Source organism: Microcaecilia unicolor, chromosome 5, assembly GCF_901765095.1.
Source record: "Microcaecilia unicolor chromosome 5, aMicUni1.1, whole genome shotgun sequence".
NCBI lineage: Eukaryota > Metazoa > Chordata > Amphibia > Gymnophiona > Siphonopidae > Microcaecilia > Microcaecilia unicolor.
Window position 1 is genome coordinate 8,706,216 of NC_044035.1, and position 19,506 is coordinate 8,725,721.

Consider the following 19,506-nt stretch of genomic DNA (forward strand, 5'->3'; position numbering starts at 1 on the left):
GCTCTGGCACAGACCGTATAAGTCTGCCCAGCACTATCCCTGCCTCCCAACCACCAGTCCCGCCTCCCACCACCGGCTCTGGCACAGACCGTATAAGTCTGCCCAGCACTATCCCCGCCTCCCAACCACCAGCCCTGCCTCCCAATCTCGACTAAGCTCCTGAGGATCCATTCGTTCTGCACAGAATTCCTTTATGCTTATCCCACACATGTATGAATTCTGTTACCGTTTTCGTTTCCACCACCTCCCGCGGGAAGGCATTCCAAGCATCCACTACTCTCTCCGTGAAAAAAATACTTCCTGACATTTTTCTTGAGTCTGCCCCCCTTCAATCTCATTTCATGTCCTCTCGTTCTACCGCCTTCGCATCTCCTGAAAAGGTTCGTTTGCGGATTAATACCTTTCAAATATTTGAACGCCTGTATCATATCACCCCTGTTTCTCCTTTCCTCCAGAGTATACATGTTAAGTTCAGCAAGTCTCTCCTCATACGTCTTGTAACTGTGAGGCCTAGCTTTACTCATAACTGTCAGGCTACCATCGTAGTCCTGTCGTTTGGGTTCATGTCCAGCAGGTCCCATATCTACGACAGAGGCAGTCAGCAGTTAAGCTCTGATGAATATCAGCAGCTGGTCTACTCATTGTGGTTCAATGGATGTTACCAGTCTTTGACAACTGCAACAACACAGAGAAGGTCCAAAGTACAGAACAGAGTCCGAAATACAGCAAAAAGTACCAAGAGCCTTCAGAAAAGGAACACAGTTCTTTTAATATAAAAACGATTATCCAATACGACTCTTTGCTCTCTCTGCGTGAAATAACAACTTCTTAGAGTGGACGGAATTTTTCTACTTTATTTCTTGAGGAAGAAGTTTGTGTTGGTACATACAGTATTCATTTCATATTAGATCACATTTCACCCCTGACGCAGGCGTTGTGCGCCGAAACACAGCCCGTGTCGGCTCCATATTGGATAATCGTTTTTATATTAAAAGACCTGTGTCCCATTTCTGAAGGCTGTTACATAAGTACATAAGTAATGCCACACTGGGAAAAGACCAAGGGTCCATCGAGCCCAGCATCCTGTCCATGACAGCGGCCAATCCAGGCCAAGGGCACCTGGCGAGCTTCCCAAACGTACAAACATTCTATACATGTTATTCCTGGGATTTTGGATTTTTCCAAGTCCGTTTAGTAGCGGTTTATGGACTTGTCCTTTAGGAAACCGTTGGTGCTGCTCTTTGCTGTACTTTGGACCTGTCTTTGACAAAGCAGCTCCTGTCCAACAGGGCCAGTAATCTAGCAATGTGATTGATTGACACAGATCAGTTATTGAGAAGAAAACATAATGTCACTCATTTCTGGCTCCCCAAAGGATACAACAGAAGAGACAGACCAATGTTCCATAATGACCATTGTGTATCATAGAGGCCGTGAAAAGGTGCAACCCATTCATATTTCTAGTTTTTATTCTAATATTGCTATTTTGATTTTTCTTGATCTGGGAGCAGGTCTGGAATTGCAAGACAGCGTTTGTTTCTGGTAACTACCTTTCTAAGGCTGTAGAAATTTGTGATTTGACATTTGACCTATGCTAACTTGTGAAAAGTTGCTGGTCAGCAACTAAGAGCCAGATCAGCTTATTTTCAAAAGAGAAAGATGCCCATATTTCGACCTAAATCGGGAGATGGGCATCTTTCTCCCGTGGGCGTCCAAATCGGTATAATCGAAAGCCGATTTTGGGCGTCTTCAACTGCAATCTGTGCGGAAACGGCCAAAGTTGACGGGGGCGTGTCGGAGGCATGGTGAAGGCGGGACTGGGGTGTGTTTATCGGTCGAGGAGAGATGGGCGTCCTCAGCCGATAATCAAAAAAAGAAAGGCGTTTTTAGCGCGAATTTGGGTCACTTTTTTTGGACCCTTTTTTTCACAAACAAGTCCCAAAAAAGTGCCCTAAATGACCAGATGACCACCGGAGGGAATCGGGGATGACCACCCCTGACTCCCCCAGTGGTCACTAAACCCCTCCCACCCAAAAAAAAAACAACTTTAAAACCTTTTTTTTCCCAGCCTGTATGCCAGCCTCAAATGTCATACCCAGCTCCATCACAGCAGTATGCAGGTCCCTGGAGCAGTTGTTAGTGGGTGCAGTGGACTTCAGCCAGGTGGACCCATGCCCATCCCCCCCCCCCACCTGTCACACTTGTGGTGGGAAATGGGAGCGCTCCAAACCGCCCCCAAAACCCACTGTACCCACATCTAGGTGCCCCCCTTCAGCCATAAGTGCTATGGTAATGGTGTAGAGTTGTGGGGAGTGTGTTTTGGGGGGATTTGGGTGGCTCAGCACCCAAGGGAACGGAGCTATGGACTTCAGAGGTAATTAACTTTTTTTTTAATTGTTACAAGTGCCCCTAGGGTGCCCGGTTGGTGTCCTGGCATGTGAGGGGGACCAGTGCACTACGAATCCTGGCCCCTCCCAAGACCCAATGCCTTGGATTTGGTCGTTTTTGAGCTGGGCGCCTTTGGTTTCTATTATCGCTGAAAAATGATACCGCCCAGCTCAAATCCGCACAAATCCGATGCATTTGGATGGCACAAACCGTATTATCGGAAAAAAGATGGACGCCCATTTTTTTCGAAAATACGGTTTGTCCCGCCCCTTCACTTACCCGTTCTTGGAGATAGACGCCCTTATGCTCCTCAGAGGCTCCTGTGACTAAGGACATGTGCAGTATCCAGATAAACAATCAAAAGGAGAAGTGGGTGAGGGTAAAACTGTAGCCTTAGCAAGAGGGTGGAGGGGGCTAGTATGATGACTGTGCATACCAAGGACATAAGTCAACCCATATCAAATGAAAACTTATGCTTTATATGACAGGTTTTAAACTGTCAAATAAATAATAGAAGTTGGAATATGATAGAATGTGCTGGAACGGGATCTTACCATTAAAGGAATAGAATATTCTGGAAAGATGCATATTCATTAGGTAGGAAGGGTAATTATAATTAGGATAATGAAGAAAGGAAGAAAAAGTATTTAAGAGGAAAAAGAACTGAGGATGGCGAGCCTCAGTGTGTCCACTAGCAGGTGGACATATTGACAGGTCCCAGGGAAAACTCTGTTTTAATTTGCTACATATTATACTGTATTGGGATGTTATTTGTTAATATTTTAATAATTACTGAGTGGCTTCTTTAACAATTTGAATAAACATTTATTATGTCTAATACTTATTTAGTAGCCAGAGTTTTTCTTGCCTGGAATTCTGCCTCGGGGAGTACTACTACTACTACTTAACATTTCTAGAGCGCTACTAGGGTTACGCAGCGCTGTACAATTTAACAAAGAGAGACAGTCCCTGCTCAAAGAGCTTACAATCTAATAGATAAGAGTGAGACAAATATAGGACAATCAAGCCATTGTGACATCACTGATGAGGTTGGCTCTTAGGCATTGGTGGAATGAGGCATTATGACATCACAATCTCAGCTCTGGATACCAGAGACTCTTCACACTAAGGGGGGAAGTGGGCCAAGTATAGGACAGTCGAGCCATTGTGACATCACTGATGAGGTTGGCTCAGGCATTGGTGGAATGAGGCATTATGACATCACAATCTCAGCTCTGGTTAAATCACTGCTATATGTAATACTACTACTACTACTTAACATTTCTAGAGCGCTACTAGGGTTACGCAGCGCTGTAGAATTTAACAAAGAAGGACGGTCCCTGCTCAAAGGAGCTTACAATCTAAAGGACAAAATGTCAAGTTGGGGCAGTCTAGATTTCCTGAGTAGAGGTATGGTGGTTAGGTGGGCTTTGAGCAAGGAGAGTAAAGATTTACTTGAGGCCAGGAGATCTCCAGAAGGTTACTTCTGTCTCCGAGGCAAGACAGAAAGTGAACACCATTTGAACATGCTTTATCAGAGGATGGTACCAGTTCCCCATGAATAAAAGAATTTGACCATCAAAAGTCTTTTAGTTCAGGAAAATCTGAGCTAATCTGCTCAGCTTTTACCTTACCCCCACTAATGCAGGAGATGCAGCGTTTGTACAAATATACCAACCTGTTCTGGCCCAGTTTAAAAGCCATACACATAATCGCCATGCCTATAATGATATAGAGTGACAGGAGCAGAAAGAAATTGGGGTGCTGAGGGATGATGTCTCCAAACCCAATAGTTGTCAAGGTAATAAAGCAGAAATAAAAGGCATCAGTGTAGCTCCATTCCTTTTCCCAAATGGGAAGGATAAAAGCCCCACACAGTATGTACGCAATCATAATAAAAACGATGAGTACAACAGGAACATTCAACTTTCCAAGCTCTTCTCCAATTTTGTCCAAGTTAGACAACACAAGTTGGGATCCCGTCAGGGCCTTCAACTCTGGACAAGATATGGACCTTTCATATTTGCTCAGGCGCTGCGGGTAGTTTTTCAGGTTCTCTTTGGCAATGATCATTTCGAAGATCTTTGTGTTCTGCATCTGCAATGATTTCTTCTTCACAGTGGACTGACTCTTCAGCACGTCCAAGATGCTCAACGGCTCCTTAATTGTCAGCACGTGTGAAGCTGAGTCGTCATTCTTCGGTTTGGTCCTGAGGGAAGAGTCTCTGCAGGAGAGCGTGGAGGAGAGTTGGGAGAAGACCCTGGTGCCAGCCTTTCTGGCTCTGTTGTACGTGTACGTTAAGGTGCTTGCGAGGATGTCTCCCAGATCCGCCAGCACCAACAGCATTAAGGGGATGCCCACTGCTGCGTACACGATACAGGCGAATTTCCCAACATCCGTTGCAGGAGAGATGTGGCCATATCCTGAAAAAGGAAGAGAGAAGTTCTCATGGACTTTGCAGTGTAATACAGAGATACAGATACAACATGTTATCCCAGCTGTGCATGCCATGATAACATCAAGACTGGATTACTGTAATGCACTCTAGAATGTTCTGACTACAAAGGGCCTGCACCAGCTCCAATTGATCCAGAATGCTACAGCAAGACTCATAGAAGGTTGCAAGCGACGTGACCACATCACACCATTTTTGCAGAAACTTCACAGGCTACCAGTACAATACAGGGCTAAATTTAAAACTCTATGTCTGATCTTCAAGGCCCTTAAAGGAAATGGCCCTGAGTACCTGAAGAATAGGATGATCCTCTACACCCCTCCAAGGACACTAAGGTCCTCTCAAGGACTATCACTAACCACACCCTCTCCAAAAGACATTACGTGATGTGATACCTGCAAGCGAGCCATCTCCGGAGTAGCCCCGACGCTCTGGAATGCACTGCCTGAAAGGCTCCGCTTAACACAAGACTATCTCTACTTCAGGAAGCAGGTGAAAGCTTGGCTCTTCAACCAAGCCTTTAATGGAAGAAGTAAATAACTTATTAGTCTCACTCACACACACAAAGAGTGACTCGGGCTGCACATATTGCAACAGGACATGTTTATCCGCTCCTACCCTAGCTGAGATAATATTTAACTATCTCTCTGACCTCAAGTGCACCTTTCTTTAAATTAGTCACCTTATTTTCTAACTCCTCTTACTCTGTTACCTATCTACACGTTCCATCTTTGCTTATACCCTACACTGTCAATTAAACTGTTCTATTACGTATTATGTTGACATTGTAAGTGGTATACTAGCAGGCTTATTTTTGAAAGAGAAGGGCGCCCATCTTTCAACACAAATCGGGAGATGGGCATCTTTCTCTCAGGGTCGCCGAAACCGGCATAATCGAAAGCCGATTTTGGGCGTCCCCAACTGCTTCCCATCGTGAGGATGACCAAAGTTCCTGGGGGGCGTGTTGGAGGCATAGCAAAGGCATGGACATCCTTCTCACAGAAACATCCACATTTTGGATCTCCAAAACTGCCATCGCAGGGACAGAGGCATAGCGAAGGACATCCTTCACCCATACTCTAAAAAAAAAAAAAAAAGACGTCCCTGACGAGCACTTGGATGTCTTCACCTGGACTTGTATTTTTCTAAGGTTGTAGACGGCTATTATACACGCAGCTTGTCTTCATGTATGAAGCCGTCTTTGGCATGCACAGAGCAGCCACGCATAATGTGTGGCTGCTCTGCACTGGCTTCCCCTCCTTAGGAAGGAAATCGTGTGCAAATGAGCTAACAGTGAGCAGCTCATTTGCATGCGATTTCCTTCATGCATGCCCGTTCCTTTCCAAATCGCTAAGGGATCGGTAGGGGAAGGGCTTTTTCCGTTCAGCTAGTGCATCAGTTAGTCCACTGCAGTGCCCCCTAGGGTGCCCGGTTGGTGTCCTGGCATGTCAGGGGGACCAGTGCACTACGAATGCTGACTCCTCCCACGACCAAATGAGTTGCATTTGGTCATTTTTGAGATGGGCGTCCTCGGTTTCCATTATCGCCGAAAACCGGGGACGACCATCTCAAAGGCCGACCTAAATGTTGAGATTTTGGCGTCCCCGACCGTATTATCGAAACGAAAGGTGGATGCCCATCTTGTTTCGATAATATGGGTTTTTCCCCGCCTCTTCGCAGGGACGTCCTGCGAGGACGCCCTCAGGAAAACTTGGGCGCCCCATTCGATTATGCCACTCCACGCCATACTTTGTATTGTTATTTGAATATTTTTACTATTGTAATTGTCTATTGCTCATGTTTGATTTATTCTCACTGTAAACTGCCTTGAGTGAATTCCTTCAAAAAAGTGGTAAATAAATCCTAATAAATAAATAAATATATGCCATAGCTGTGTATTTGCAGGGCACATGAGAATGCTTGGAGTCTCATAAAAGGGAGATTTGCCTAGTTGCGTGTGTGTGTGGGGGGGGGGGGGGCTTGGGTGTTTTGATCTATATAAGGCATTTGGCTGGTTCTTTCCCAACTTCTCCCTCAAAAGGACCACACAGGAGTCTACTACTACTACTATTTAGCATTTCTATAGCGCTGCAAGGCGTACACAGCACTGCACAAACATAGAAGAAAGACAGTCCCTGCTCAAAGAGCTTACAATCTAATAGACAAAAAATAAAGTAAGCAAATCAAATCAATTAATGTGTACAGGAAGGAGGAGAGGAGGGTAGGTGGAGGCGAGTGGTTACAAGTGGTTACGAGTCAAAAGCAATGTTAAAGAGGTGGGCTTTCAGTCTAGATTTAAAGGTGGTCAAGGATGGGGCAAGACGTGGGGGCTCAGGAAGTTTATTCCAGGCGTAGGGTGCAGCGAGACAGAAGGCGCGAAGTCTGGAGTTGGCAGTAGTGGAGAAGGATTTATCCATGGAGTGAAGTGCACGGGAAGGGGAGAAAGAAAGCAGTGTGACCAAAGAGAGTCTACCAATGTTTAGAGCCCCGCACTCCAACTAAACAGAAAGAAAGAGACGGGTGACTAGTTCTGCTAAGCGCTGGCTCTAAAGTCATTTGGGATCTAATTAATTAGAATTTTTCACATAGGCACAAGGTGGGAGAAAACTCAGGTAAGTCAAATTCCGGCTCAAGTGTTCATTAGTACTAAAAGTGATAAGAATCAGTTTAAATCGTAACACAATCAGATCCTTGAGTTTGTATCAGGCATGGGGTAGGAGGCAATGTCCTACTGCCCATCTCCTTCCATAGCCACACCCTCTTTTAGGATCTGCGCAGTAGAATTATAGAATACGCTTAGCTAGTGCGCGTGAGTTCTAATTATTGCCAATTAGTGCTGATAATTGCTTGTTAGCATCCAATTACCAGCGCTGATTGGTTCGTTATCAAATTCAGTTACATGCACGCCTAACTCAAGGCGCCATATATAGATTCTGGGTGTGCGTGAGCTATTTATGCTTCAGATGACCAACTTCCCCAAGTACAGCGCTGCGTAACCCTAGTAGCGCGCTAGAAATGTTAAGTAGTAGTAGTAGTAGTACATACAGAGTTGAGGGCAGAGCTGGGACTAGAACTGAGTCACGGGGGATTAAAACTCTCAAATCTCAGGGGCTGTCCTGGCTTAGATCCCACCGCTCTCACTAACCTTACTCATCTCATCTCTCTTCTACCTGACAAAACTCTCCTGGGTCCTCTAATTTACAACTTCTCCTTCATAGGCAGCCAACTCTGGAATGCCCAGTGGCATACCAAGAGGGGGGGGGTGGGTGCAGTCCACCCTGGGTGCGGACAGGCGTGTGGCGCACCCCCCCCCCAGCGGCGTGCACCCGGGGGGGGGGTTGTGCTGCACCTGGGGGGTGGGGCGCATCGGCGATCCGCCCCGGGTGTCAGCCCCCCTAGGAACGCCACTGGGAATGCCTTACCAAGATCTATTCGTATAGTTAATGACCACTTACCCTTCCGGAAGCTGCTAAAAACTTACCTCTTCAAGCAAGCCTATACAAACGACTTGACTTAAATTAGGAGTCCATCTGCGCTACCCGGATCAGACTATAAAGCAGAACTTGAAATATGCTTCCCTACTTAATCCTTTCTGAATTTATGCCCCGTCCAACCCTCATTATACATTCTTCCTTAATTAACAACACACTGTCCCAATATACTCCCCCTCCCATTCCCTACCTCTATCACCCTCTTCCCTTACCCATCTTACTTACCCACATATATATTACAGCTGTTATCCATTCTATGTTATCTTGTATGCCTGTTATATTATTTAAGCCGCACTGAACCTGCTAATAAGTGGGAAAGCGCGGGGTATAAGTGTTACAAATAAATTTCACGGTGTGATCCCCCCACAATCCAACTTTGTACACAACCTGATGCTAACAGATTGGATTCTAATTCCTGAAGGACTGAACCAAGGGAGATTCAACATAAACCCAATCTGTACACATTTTTGCACAATAACTCATTATTTCCTTTGCTGCTGTGTGTATGAGATGCTTCTTTCTTACCTACGGTGGTGAACACGGTGCAGCAGAAGAACAGAGATCCCATGAAGTTCCACTGGGTTTGTGGGGTCTGAAGCCATTCGCTTTTCACCTCAGCCAAGAAAAGTGTCCTGGCTGTGTTCACGAACTCTTCAGAACTGGACAAGTTACCTGTCGTGTTCAAATGAAGGCAAAGTTAAGAAGGATCACTGGAGCAGATTTTGGCAGAGAAGAAGCTGACCTCTGGGCAGCGCTGAGGAGCCAGTCTGTCCTCCATATTGTAACCAACAGAGATTTCACATCTAGAAAATAATTTGTCTCCATATCTGATGGAGGGCCAGGCTGTCTTCTCCCAGGCTGCTGAGAGACTGAGCCGGGCCCGGGGCAGGGTTGCTGCCGCACCCCCCCCCCCCCAGGATCGTCGCTGCTGCCTCCCCAGGATCGCTGCCACAACTCAAATACCTTGGGGCCGGCGGTGATGCTGAGGCCCCACAAGCGGAAGAATCCAGCGCTGCTCTTCACTCCATGCCTGCCCTGCCCCTGCGGCTGCTTTTTTCTCTCGTCGCACATGCTCGGGTTCAAAACTGAGAATGCACCTGAGGGGAAAAGCAACCACTTGGCACGGCAGTAGAGGCGGAGTGAATAGCAGTGCTGGAAGGGGACCCAGCACTGCTCTCTCCTGCTCCTGTCAGGACGAGATCACCCAGGTCCCCTCAGGAGCAAGAGAGAGAGAGAGAGCCTGGAACCAGGACCCCCTTGCAGACCGGGCCCAGGGAATTCCCCCCCCCCCCCTTGGCGGCCTTGTCTTCTCCTGCTTCTTGGCTTCTATCTCAATAAGAACTTGCCCCAGCCCCATTCTCTGCTATTTATTATGGGGGCAAAAGGGGGTAAGATCGAAGCTGAGGTGCCAAGGACCTTATTCACTTCTACCTACGTTCCATGCCACTTTTATTTCTGTTGTCTTCCACGCAGTGACAGGCCTCTGATTGAAATGTACTGACCATGGTCCTCTCCAGAACTCAACCAGAATGTGTCCGTTCAGAATTAAGTGTCTCTACTGCGTGATGAGTGTGCATGGGTGTGTAAATTTCATACAGCGACTGTCCTTACTGTAACAAGGGTAGCCAATTCCTCCTCTTCTATAGAGACCCCTGTCCTCTGTGCCTGGATGTTTTCTGTTTCTCTTTCATCCAACCTTTCTACCCACAGTTTCATTGGTTGATATATTTATCCTTCAAGTAATGTCATACCCATGCATGCTAACAAGTTTGTTTGTCATGCTTGTCTGGAAGGCAGAAGCTCAGGGTTCTTCAAAAGTGTAACCACAAAGCAAATCAAACAGCTTATAAAAATTATAAAGTCTAAAACACAAAAATAAATAAATCCATGGGGAAAAGCAGAACTTGGTTATGACTGTAAATTCTTAACCATCCTTTGGGTTTATGTGGCCGTCAGGACCTGTCGCTTCCCTGCTGCTCTATGCTAATAATGCATGGTTTGCAGAATGAACTTCACAGACCCTGACACCACCCCGGAATCAATATGTTAAAGCAAAAGATGTCTTTCAACTCAAAAGGCGCAAATATTGTGCATTCGGTACCCTGTTCTGCTGTGATATCAAAGTCAGCAGCCATGGAAAGGGAAGTCTAAACCAGCACATTGAATCAGACAAGCACAAACCCAATGCTCAGTAATGGCATCTTTGAAACGAAGAATGGAAACAGAACAACAGTGATTCATCCGAAAACCACAGTAAAGAACACGATGGTTGTACAAGGTTCTGCACTTTCAGATGCTTTGTATAATTTGTAACCTAGCACTGATCTGTAAATTATTGGCAAAATTTGAGGTGTATTATAGAATTTTTGCCAACATACAGTTTTCTGTTCCTATCATGTCTAGTTGATAACACTGTTAAGCAAATGGCCAAATGTCTAACATCTATCGAAGAATAGATGAATGTAAATTGACTGGCCATCAACTTAAAGAGGACCATGATGCAACTACTACTACTACTACTTAACATTTCTAGAGCGCTACTAGGGTTAAGCAGCGCTGTACAGTTTAACAAAAAAGGACAGTCCCTGCTCAAAAGAGCTTACAATCTAATGGGCAAAATGTCAAGTTGGAGCAGTCTAGATTTCCTGAATAGAAGTATGGTGGTTAGGTGCCGAAGGCGACATCAACTTAAAGAGGACCATGATGCAACTCTTGGGGTGCCTGAACATTGTCCAGTCAAGGAAGCATCAGACCACGGTAACACCCCAAGTGCATAATTTGGGGCTGATTCTTGATATTTTGGTTTTCTATAAAGTCACCCAAGCTCCATTACATCAAGCTTCAAATTGGTCAAGATAGAAGAATATTGGCATATATGGCAAAACATAATATGCTAGAGAAAGTTCTTTGGTATGAAACAATTTCTATTAATTGATACAGGACAACATAATGTCCCTTCCATCATTATAGAGAGAAAGGTTCTGGAGCCCCTGATCCTAAAGTGACCAATTCGAAGCTTGATGTAATGGAGCTTGGTTCTGCCTGTCGATCAATGGCTAGAAGGTTCCTCCTCCTGCATTTTAAAGGGAAATCCTGAAGGCCCTATCTCTAGAGACTTTGGGGTGGTGGTGGTGTGTGTGTGTGTGTGGGGGGGATAGTTTCTGTACTAGAGAGTGGACAACACTCCATCAGGGCCAGATTTAGGTTTAAACTAGGCAAGGTACAGCTTCAGGCCTCACATTACAAGGGGCCTCATAAGTCACTTAAAAAAATGCAACACATTTGTAAATTATGAAAACTATAATATGAAATAATTGTATGAATTAATTTATTATTGACTATTGTTGGTTTTATTTATTATTTTTTCATTTGTTATCTATGAAACCTATGATTTACTTCCTACTTAATTGATGGTGGCCTCTTAAATGTTACAACTTAGAAGCCACAATAGGCATAAATGTTGCCCTAGTGGCAACAGAGCTGCCTGAGTCGGGGGGGGGGGGGGGGGGGGGGGGGGGAGGAATATCTCAGGAGCAGTAGTTGGAACTGATGGCCCCCTTGGCCATACAGAACAGGAAGAGCTTAGGTTAGGCTAAGCTAAGGAGAAGGAATGTGGAGAAGGTTGACAGATCCAAGGAGGAGATTTTCTGCAAGTAGCTGAGGTAAAGGAACCTAAAAACATAATAGCCATACTGGGTCAGACCTATGGTCCATCTAGCCCAGTATCCTGCTTCCAACAGTGGACAGTTCAGGTCACAAGTACCTGGCAGAAACCCAAATAGTAGAAACAATCCATGCTACCAGTCCCACGGCAAGCAGTGGCTTCCCCCATATCCATCTCAATAACAGACATATTTCACCTGTCAGGCTCTGCTGGGGGCATCGCTTGGAAATATGGTAGGGTAGTAATACCTGTGGCCAGCTGGGTTATCTCCCTGGCTCAGAGGTACCGGTATCGAGGAAAAGGAATGCCACGCCCAGAGCTACTGGGACTACCAGTCCAGGGGAGTGGAGGAGTGGCCTAATGATTAGTGCAGTGGGCAGAGATCCTGGGGAACCGGGTTCAGTTCCTTCTGCAGCTCCTTGTGACCCTGGGCAAGTCACTTAACCCTCTGTTGCCCCAGGTACAACAGTAGTACAATGTACTACTTAGACTGTGAGCCCACTAGGGACAGACCCAGTACCAGTAAAATGAAATTGTAAATAGCTTAGGTCTAAGCAGTATATAAATACTAAAATTAATATGAATGTTCAGCCCATTGTAAGCCACTCACAGCCACGGGTTCAACAAACCCCAGACAGAGATGCCAGCATTGAATATCTGGATACGTGCCCTGACCCGGAAGTTAGCTGATATCAAGAACGGTACCTGGTTAACTTGGTGCAGTAAGGGAAGAGCCTTTCTGTTGTCCTTTGGGTTCCTTTTACCAAGCAGTGGTAAAATGTCCCTGCGGTGGCGTCAGTGCACGGGTTTGCTACGCGCCAAGACCACCTTTTACCACCACCAGTAAAAGGCTTTTTTTCCTGAAAGGGAGGGAATCAAAGACATCGGCGTGCGACCATTTAATGGGACAGCCCTTCTCAGGAGACGGCAAGGGCTCTGGCGGTAATCGGGCAGTGCACCCCTGCCGTTTAGAAAACAACAATTCTGCCATGCGGGAAATAGTACGTGGTGGGGGCAGGAACTACCACCGGGCTCCCCAAATGTCCATACTGCAAGCCCACTTCTGTAAAAGGCCCCTTTATATGCTCACTTAGGCAGATAGCAGACCAAATATCACTGTTAAACTGGTTAATTTGGGACTGTACCCAGACTCCGCTCTCGGATCTCCCGTAACCTAGCAACAATGTTCAGTAATGCTGCCTAGTTAAGCGTCACTAAATATGTGTAGCCATTCAGCTCAGCAGGGTTTAACCAAGCAGGATCTTCTCCTGTCCAGTTAAACCTCTTTATATATTTACTAGTAAAAAAAACGCCCGTTTCCAACAGAAAGGAAATGGGCGCTAGCTAGGTTCCAGGGCCCCCTCCCCCTCTCCCTCTCCCCCTCCTCCTCCCCCCCTCACCCCTCCTCCTCCCTCTCACCCCCTCCTCCTCCTCCTCCCCCCTCACCCCCTCCTCCTCCTCCCTTCCCCTCCGTCCTCCCTCCTTCCCCCTGATTGGGGGTGCTGATTTTTTTTTTTTACAGGTGATGCATTCCCCCCTCCCCGTCCCCCCTCCACCTCCCTCAGAGTTCCAGGCCCCCCTCCCTCCCAGTTCCAGGGTCCCCTCCCTCCCAGTTCCAGGGTCCCTCCCTTCCAGTTCCAGGCCCCCTCCCTCTGAATTTTAAAAATCATCCTGACTTACCTTGTCGGGGTTACAGTGGCCGGCAGCAGTGGTAAAATGCGTGCAGGCTCTGCACTTACTTCAGTTTTCCCTTCTCTGTCTCTCAGCTCTGGTCCCGCCCTCATTTCCTGTTTCCACAAGGGCGGGACCAGAGCTGAGAGACAGAGAAGGGAAAACTGAAGTAAGTGCCGAGCCTGCACGCTTTTTACTGCGCAAGGTAAGTCAGGATCTTAAAATTCGGAGCGAGGGGGCCTGGAAATGGAAGGAAGGGAGGGATGACGACCCTGGAACTGAGAGGGAGGAAGGGGCTTTCCGCCTCCCTGCTTCGAATAGTAACATCTCCTGACGTCAGGCAAGCAGGCTTCTACTGTGGGAGAGTGACATCAGGGGTGTATCTGCTATGAGGCCACAGGGGCCTGGCCCCCGTAGATTTGCCCCCGGGATCCCCCTACCGATGACCCTCTCAACCCCCCCTCCTCCCGCCATCACTCCGCCATTGCGCCTCACCTCCCTTTGCTGGCGGGGAACCCCAACCCCCGCCAGCCGAAGTCTCCTTCCTTCCTTCGTTTGGGTTTGGATTCTGACGTCCTGCACGCAAGTAGTTGGAGGTGGTGGTGGTGGCGTTGTCTTCAGTGGGGGGGGGGGGTCAGCGGCGCCGGGGGGGCTAAAATGTGCCCCCTTACCTCGGCTCTGGCCCCCCCTACCGTTGAAGTTCAGATACGCCCCTGGTGAGGAGATGGTTACGAACGCAGTGAGACACATTGGAACGTTTGCAGGAGCAAATTATTCTATTTATAGCGTTGTCACTTGCTGTTCCGGTGGACACAGCTGTTAACCCAGAGCTTCCTAAACCCGTTCTAGTGACTCCAAAACTAGTCTGGATATCGGAAGTCAATGTAAAATAACCTCACTCAACAATCCACTCAATGAAAAATAACTTATGCAGAATAATTCAAAAAAAGGAAGGAAAAGCCTCAAAAAGCTCATAGTCTAAACAGATTTAAAGAGCCAAAAGGATCCAAACGATATCTTATAAGTTCATCATTGCCAAAAACCTTCTCAAACAAAAAAAACCTTTTTATACATTGTTCCCTGGCTATTTATTGTCCATATGTTACTAATTAATTATTGAACTTTGGTAATGCACAAGCAAAAAAAAAATACACTTATCTTAAAAGGGCTTATATGATGTGCAGGATCAGAGCCAGGCAGTCCACTCGCCCCCGGGCCAACGATGACCAGCGTTTTGCTTAGCTGCTGTTTAATTCACTGCTTCAGGGTCCTAGACGGCGGGGTGTAATCATAGCAAATGTTCTAAGTCTTCGTCAGCATCTGTTTAGATTTTGAGCTTTTTGAGGCGTTTTCCTCCCTTTTTTTGAATTCTTATGCATGTTATTTTTAGACATGAGAGGAAGCTGGATGATCTGGCATCTCTTCCCCTCTCCTCCCCCTTGACAGGTCTACCTTAAAACATATTTTTTTCTTCACAGAGGTCAGGGGCAGTGATTCTAATATATTGGCTGCGGCTGGCCCTGGAGCTTTCCCTTTGCCACATCCAGCCCCCCTCTGAAGCAATTTCCGGTTTTGCTAGGGTAGAACATGGCAGAGGGAAAGCTCCAGAGCCAAGAGCAGGCAGTGTATCAGAATTGTTGCTGCTACATGCAACCCCTGTGAAGAAAAATAAGATAGACGGGGTGGAGGGGGAGATTGAGAGAGAGGGATGAGTACCAGACAGGGGGAGAGGGGGAGACTGGAAGCAGAGATGACAGGTCTGGGGACAGAGGGGAGGGAGAAAGATGATGGAAAATGGGATGGAGGGGAGGGAGAGATGCCGAACAGGAGAGAAGAAAGAGGGAGATATGTTGGATCTGGGGGTAGAAGAAAGCGAGGGAGAGATGCTGGATCATTTGGGAGAGGACATTAGGAATGCGGGAGAAATGCTGGATCACTGGGGGGGGGGGGGAGAAGGAGAGATGCTAGAAGAGGGAAGGCAGCAGGAGGGAAGAGAAATGGGACAGGAAGATGCTGGTGGGTGAAGGGGAAGGGACAGGGAAATGTCAGGCTACAAGGATGGGTGGGAGGAGGAGGAAGGAGAGAAAATGCAATTAATGAGCAATTATTGGTGCTAATTGGTTTTAATTAAAATTTACAAACATAAATTTTATGCATGGGTCCACAGTGGGTGTTGCTATGGGCAGATCAGGGCGTTCCTTTAATTTATGCGCTTTGTTATAGAATAAAGGGGATCTGTGCCTAATTTAAGCAAGGGGATTTATACTCGGGTTTCGTTGGTGTAAATGGTCATGTCTAAATGTAGTGGCAGTTCCCAGCGCTAAGCACTGTTCTATAAACAGGGCTAACAGATATTTTTTTTTTCAATGCCACTTAAAGAATTTAGTCCTAAATGTATCTGATGACGCTAGACCTCAATGAAGGATCTAAGTAATACATTTAATATGAATTGGAGAAACATTTTCTTCACTCAAAGTGTAATTAAACTCTGGAATTCGTTGCCAGAGAATATTGTAAAGGCAATTAGCTTAGCGGGGTTTAAAAAAGGGCTGGCCGGCTTCCTAAAGGAAAAGTCCATAAGCCATTATTAATTTGACTTGGGGAAAATCCACTGCTTATTTCTGGCATAAGCAGCATAAAATGTATTGTACTTTTTTGGGATCTTGCCAGGTATTTGTGACCTGGATTGGCCACTGTTGGAAACAGGATGCTGGGCTTGATGGACCTTTGATCTGTCCCAGTGTGGCAATACTTATGTAGTTATGTAAGAGGAATAAGTCTGGTGCCGCTAGGCCAGGCTCAGCTGAAGATCTACGTCAGCTCAGCTGTGCGATGAAAACTTGGGCCGGCTTTTTTGCTCCTGGAATCCAAAGACCGAAAGCGATTTGGCTCAGCAGCGTACCGCTAAACCCTGCTGGGGCACAGAAAAGATGTGCTGCCGTTGTCAAGGAGGGGTAAAAGTGTACAGTAATGCAGACTGTTAAATTACTACATAGCCACCCATAAAGAAAATCTATCAGTAGCATTACTGAATTATAAGTGGAATTAATATTTACAAAAATGATACGTTAAATTATTCAGTTATCAAGGACACAAAATCATTCATTTTCCCTTTTCTTCTGATTAATCTTTTATTGCTAAGGAGGTTTTTGCTTTTAAAGCTTTTGAAAGCTCTTTCATAGTAAATGACGGCAGATAAAGACCTGAACGGTCCATCCAGTCTGCCCAACAAGATAAACTCATTTTACATGGTATGTGATACTTTATACCTGAGTTTGATTTGTCCTTGCCTTTCTCAGGGCACAGACCGTAGAAGTCTGCCCAGTATTGTTCTTGTACTAAGTTCTGAAGCTAACTTGGAAGCTGGTCCCACCGTGATAACTGTAAAAGCAATCAGGTAGATTGCTACACTGATTTTTATCAGAGATTCGTGCAGGCATCACACTAATATACAGCACGGACAGCTGAGAGCAGAACTTCCTCTGAGCCCCATGTAAATCTCATGCTGATATACATAAAGCTTGAATACAGCACAGACAGTTGAACAGCAGATTTTCCTCCGAGCCTTATGCTCTCATCACACTGATACTCAAAGCATGAATACAGCACGGACAGCTGAAAAGAATACTTTCAGCAGGGTCCAATGCATTACACTTATAGGTGTAAAACATGAACACAACATGGATAGCTGAACAGCAGATTTTTTTAGAGCCTTATGCTGATATCACACTGATACAGATAAAGCATGAATACAGCACAGACAGCTGAAGTGTGCATCTCTATCACAGCCTCATTCAATGTATAATTGATAGATGTAAAGCAAGAAGAAATTACAAATAGATGACAGGTGCATCGTTATTTATCAGAGCAGCATGTAGGTGTCACACAGATATATAAAAACTAAATGCAGCCAAGGAGCAGTCAGAAACCCCATGCAGACATCACACTGACACCCAGCACGGACCACTGAAGAGCAACCTTGGCAATAACTATGAAGGTATTACAGGTGGTATCCCCCCCACTCCGCCCGCCACCAAAAAATGACATATTCTAGGTCAGAACAGAACGTAGTTTGCTGAATAAGAGCAAAAGCAGACATCGAAATTAGAGGTGGAAATAAAAGTCGTTCCTCCTTGGGAGACATGAGGACAACACACAATTCATTTGTGCAGCTCAGGTCCGAATCCCAGCAGACCCAGTATACCAAATGTCTTCCAGCAGTGGGAAGGAGAACCCCCATACTGCTGGAACAAGGGAGGGGCAGGCAAGGGGAATGAGGAAGCCATACTGAGTTTATAAGGAAACCAAAACCAAAATGCACAAGCAGGGCCCAGTTAGGAACTTGTAGCCTTAGGGAATCCAGTTTGGAAAGCAAAACTACAAGTCTCTGCATGCACTGGGGTAAAACCTGGACTGGATCAACCCTTTCAGGTGGATCTGGAAATACTTAGCAACCCTGGGCCTGAATGCACTATCGAGTGAGTCAAAATAAGGGAGACATGCACAGCTTGAGAAAGGTAGCGAGGCAGAAAGGGAAACCAGGAGAAGAAGCATGCATTAAAGCGGATCCTACTACCTCACATCCATTTCTCGCGTGCTGCTGGCTTTAGAGATTCTCACATACCTGTGGAGTTGCAGAGGTTCTGAGAGCTGTTCCATACTTTTTCCAGAAACATGTCCAGCTCCTTATTCCTCTCACGCCGGGCGCCCTCGAGCTTGTGAAACATCAGCGCCCCCAAAATGCTATACAGCACTAAAGAGAGGATCAGGCAGACGTGAGGGAAGGCGACCCAGAACAGATACAGGCAGGTCCATTTCTGCTGCTGTGGACCCTGCTTCATTATCGTTCTGAGCGTCTGGTCAGGACATTCAGGCCACTTACTTGGCGGTGAGAAGGGGCAGCAGGACCGCACATCGGCTGACGAGATGTCGCACCACGGGATCAGCGAGAAGAGCTAGAACTGCAGAGAGCAGCCGCGGGACCATCAGACAGAGGAGTCCTGGCAGGGCAGGGAGCAGGTCACTGCAGAACAGAAAATGGGGAGAGGAGATATCTCAGGGGTGAGACTTGACAAAGTCCCAACAGACCCTGCAGAACGGACGGCAGAGAAGACTTCTCCACTGGGTCTCAGTGAAAAGAAAGGACCTGGCTGGCTATCGTCTACCTTTTCCCAGCCCGTAGTCCACCAGAGTGGTAATGAGAAAAGCTGAACCAAGCCCAGGCGGCCGGCTTTTAAAATCATGTGCATCCAGCCCTCTGCTTCCCCTTCCTGTTGCTAGTAATGGGCAGGAGAGGTCTAGGACATTACTTTTCTGTAGGCACTGGGGCATCCCAAGCAATCAGGAGTGCTATAAGCCATCAGCAACTTCTAATGGTCATTCCCCCAGGACAGCAGAAAGAACTTCCTTCGAGAAACCCATTAGCTATGGCAAGCTGTGAGTGTGTACATTACATTATTTTTCTTTCCACTGCAAAGTATTTGGTCTCCCAGATGACTAATAACTGCACAATTCACAACTTTCCCATCACCCGATACCCTCCTAAGTGAAGCATTTGCTCTGGCTATGGCCCTCGGTGAGCTGTAATTGGTAAAGTGCTAAGCAAAGAGCCGTGGAACAGGCCAAAATCTAAAAACACCTCTGGACCCAAAATGAAGCACCAAGGCTCAAATAGCCAGGAATCTGTTTAGCTCACTGCTACAGGCTTCACCAGTGCTTTTGACCAGATGGATCGGTGATATATTACTTTTGTGCAACGACAGTAACATAGTAGGTGACGGCAGATAAAGACCTGTACAGTCCATCCAGTCTGCTCAACATGATAAAACTCATTGCGT

At 46.4% G+C, this 19,506-nt stretch overlaps 1 protein-coding gene across 1 annotated transcript; it reads right to left on the minus strand.

Moving 5' to 3' along the window:
• Positions 1 to 3,966: 3,966 nt before the first annotated feature.
• Positions 3,967 to 18,510, minus strand: KCNK18 (potassium two pore domain channel subfamily K member 18). The gene is made up of 3 exons (XM_030204706.1): positions 18,294 to 18,510; positions 8,860 to 9,006; positions 3,967 to 4,811 (listed from the first exon to the last, which is right to left on the minus strand). The coding sequence occupies exons 1-3, from the start codon at positions 18,508 to 18,510 to the stop codon at positions 3,967 to 3,969; spliced, it is 1,209 nt and encodes a 402-aa protein (XP_030060566.1).
• Positions 18,511 to 19,506: the final 996 nt, after the last annotated feature.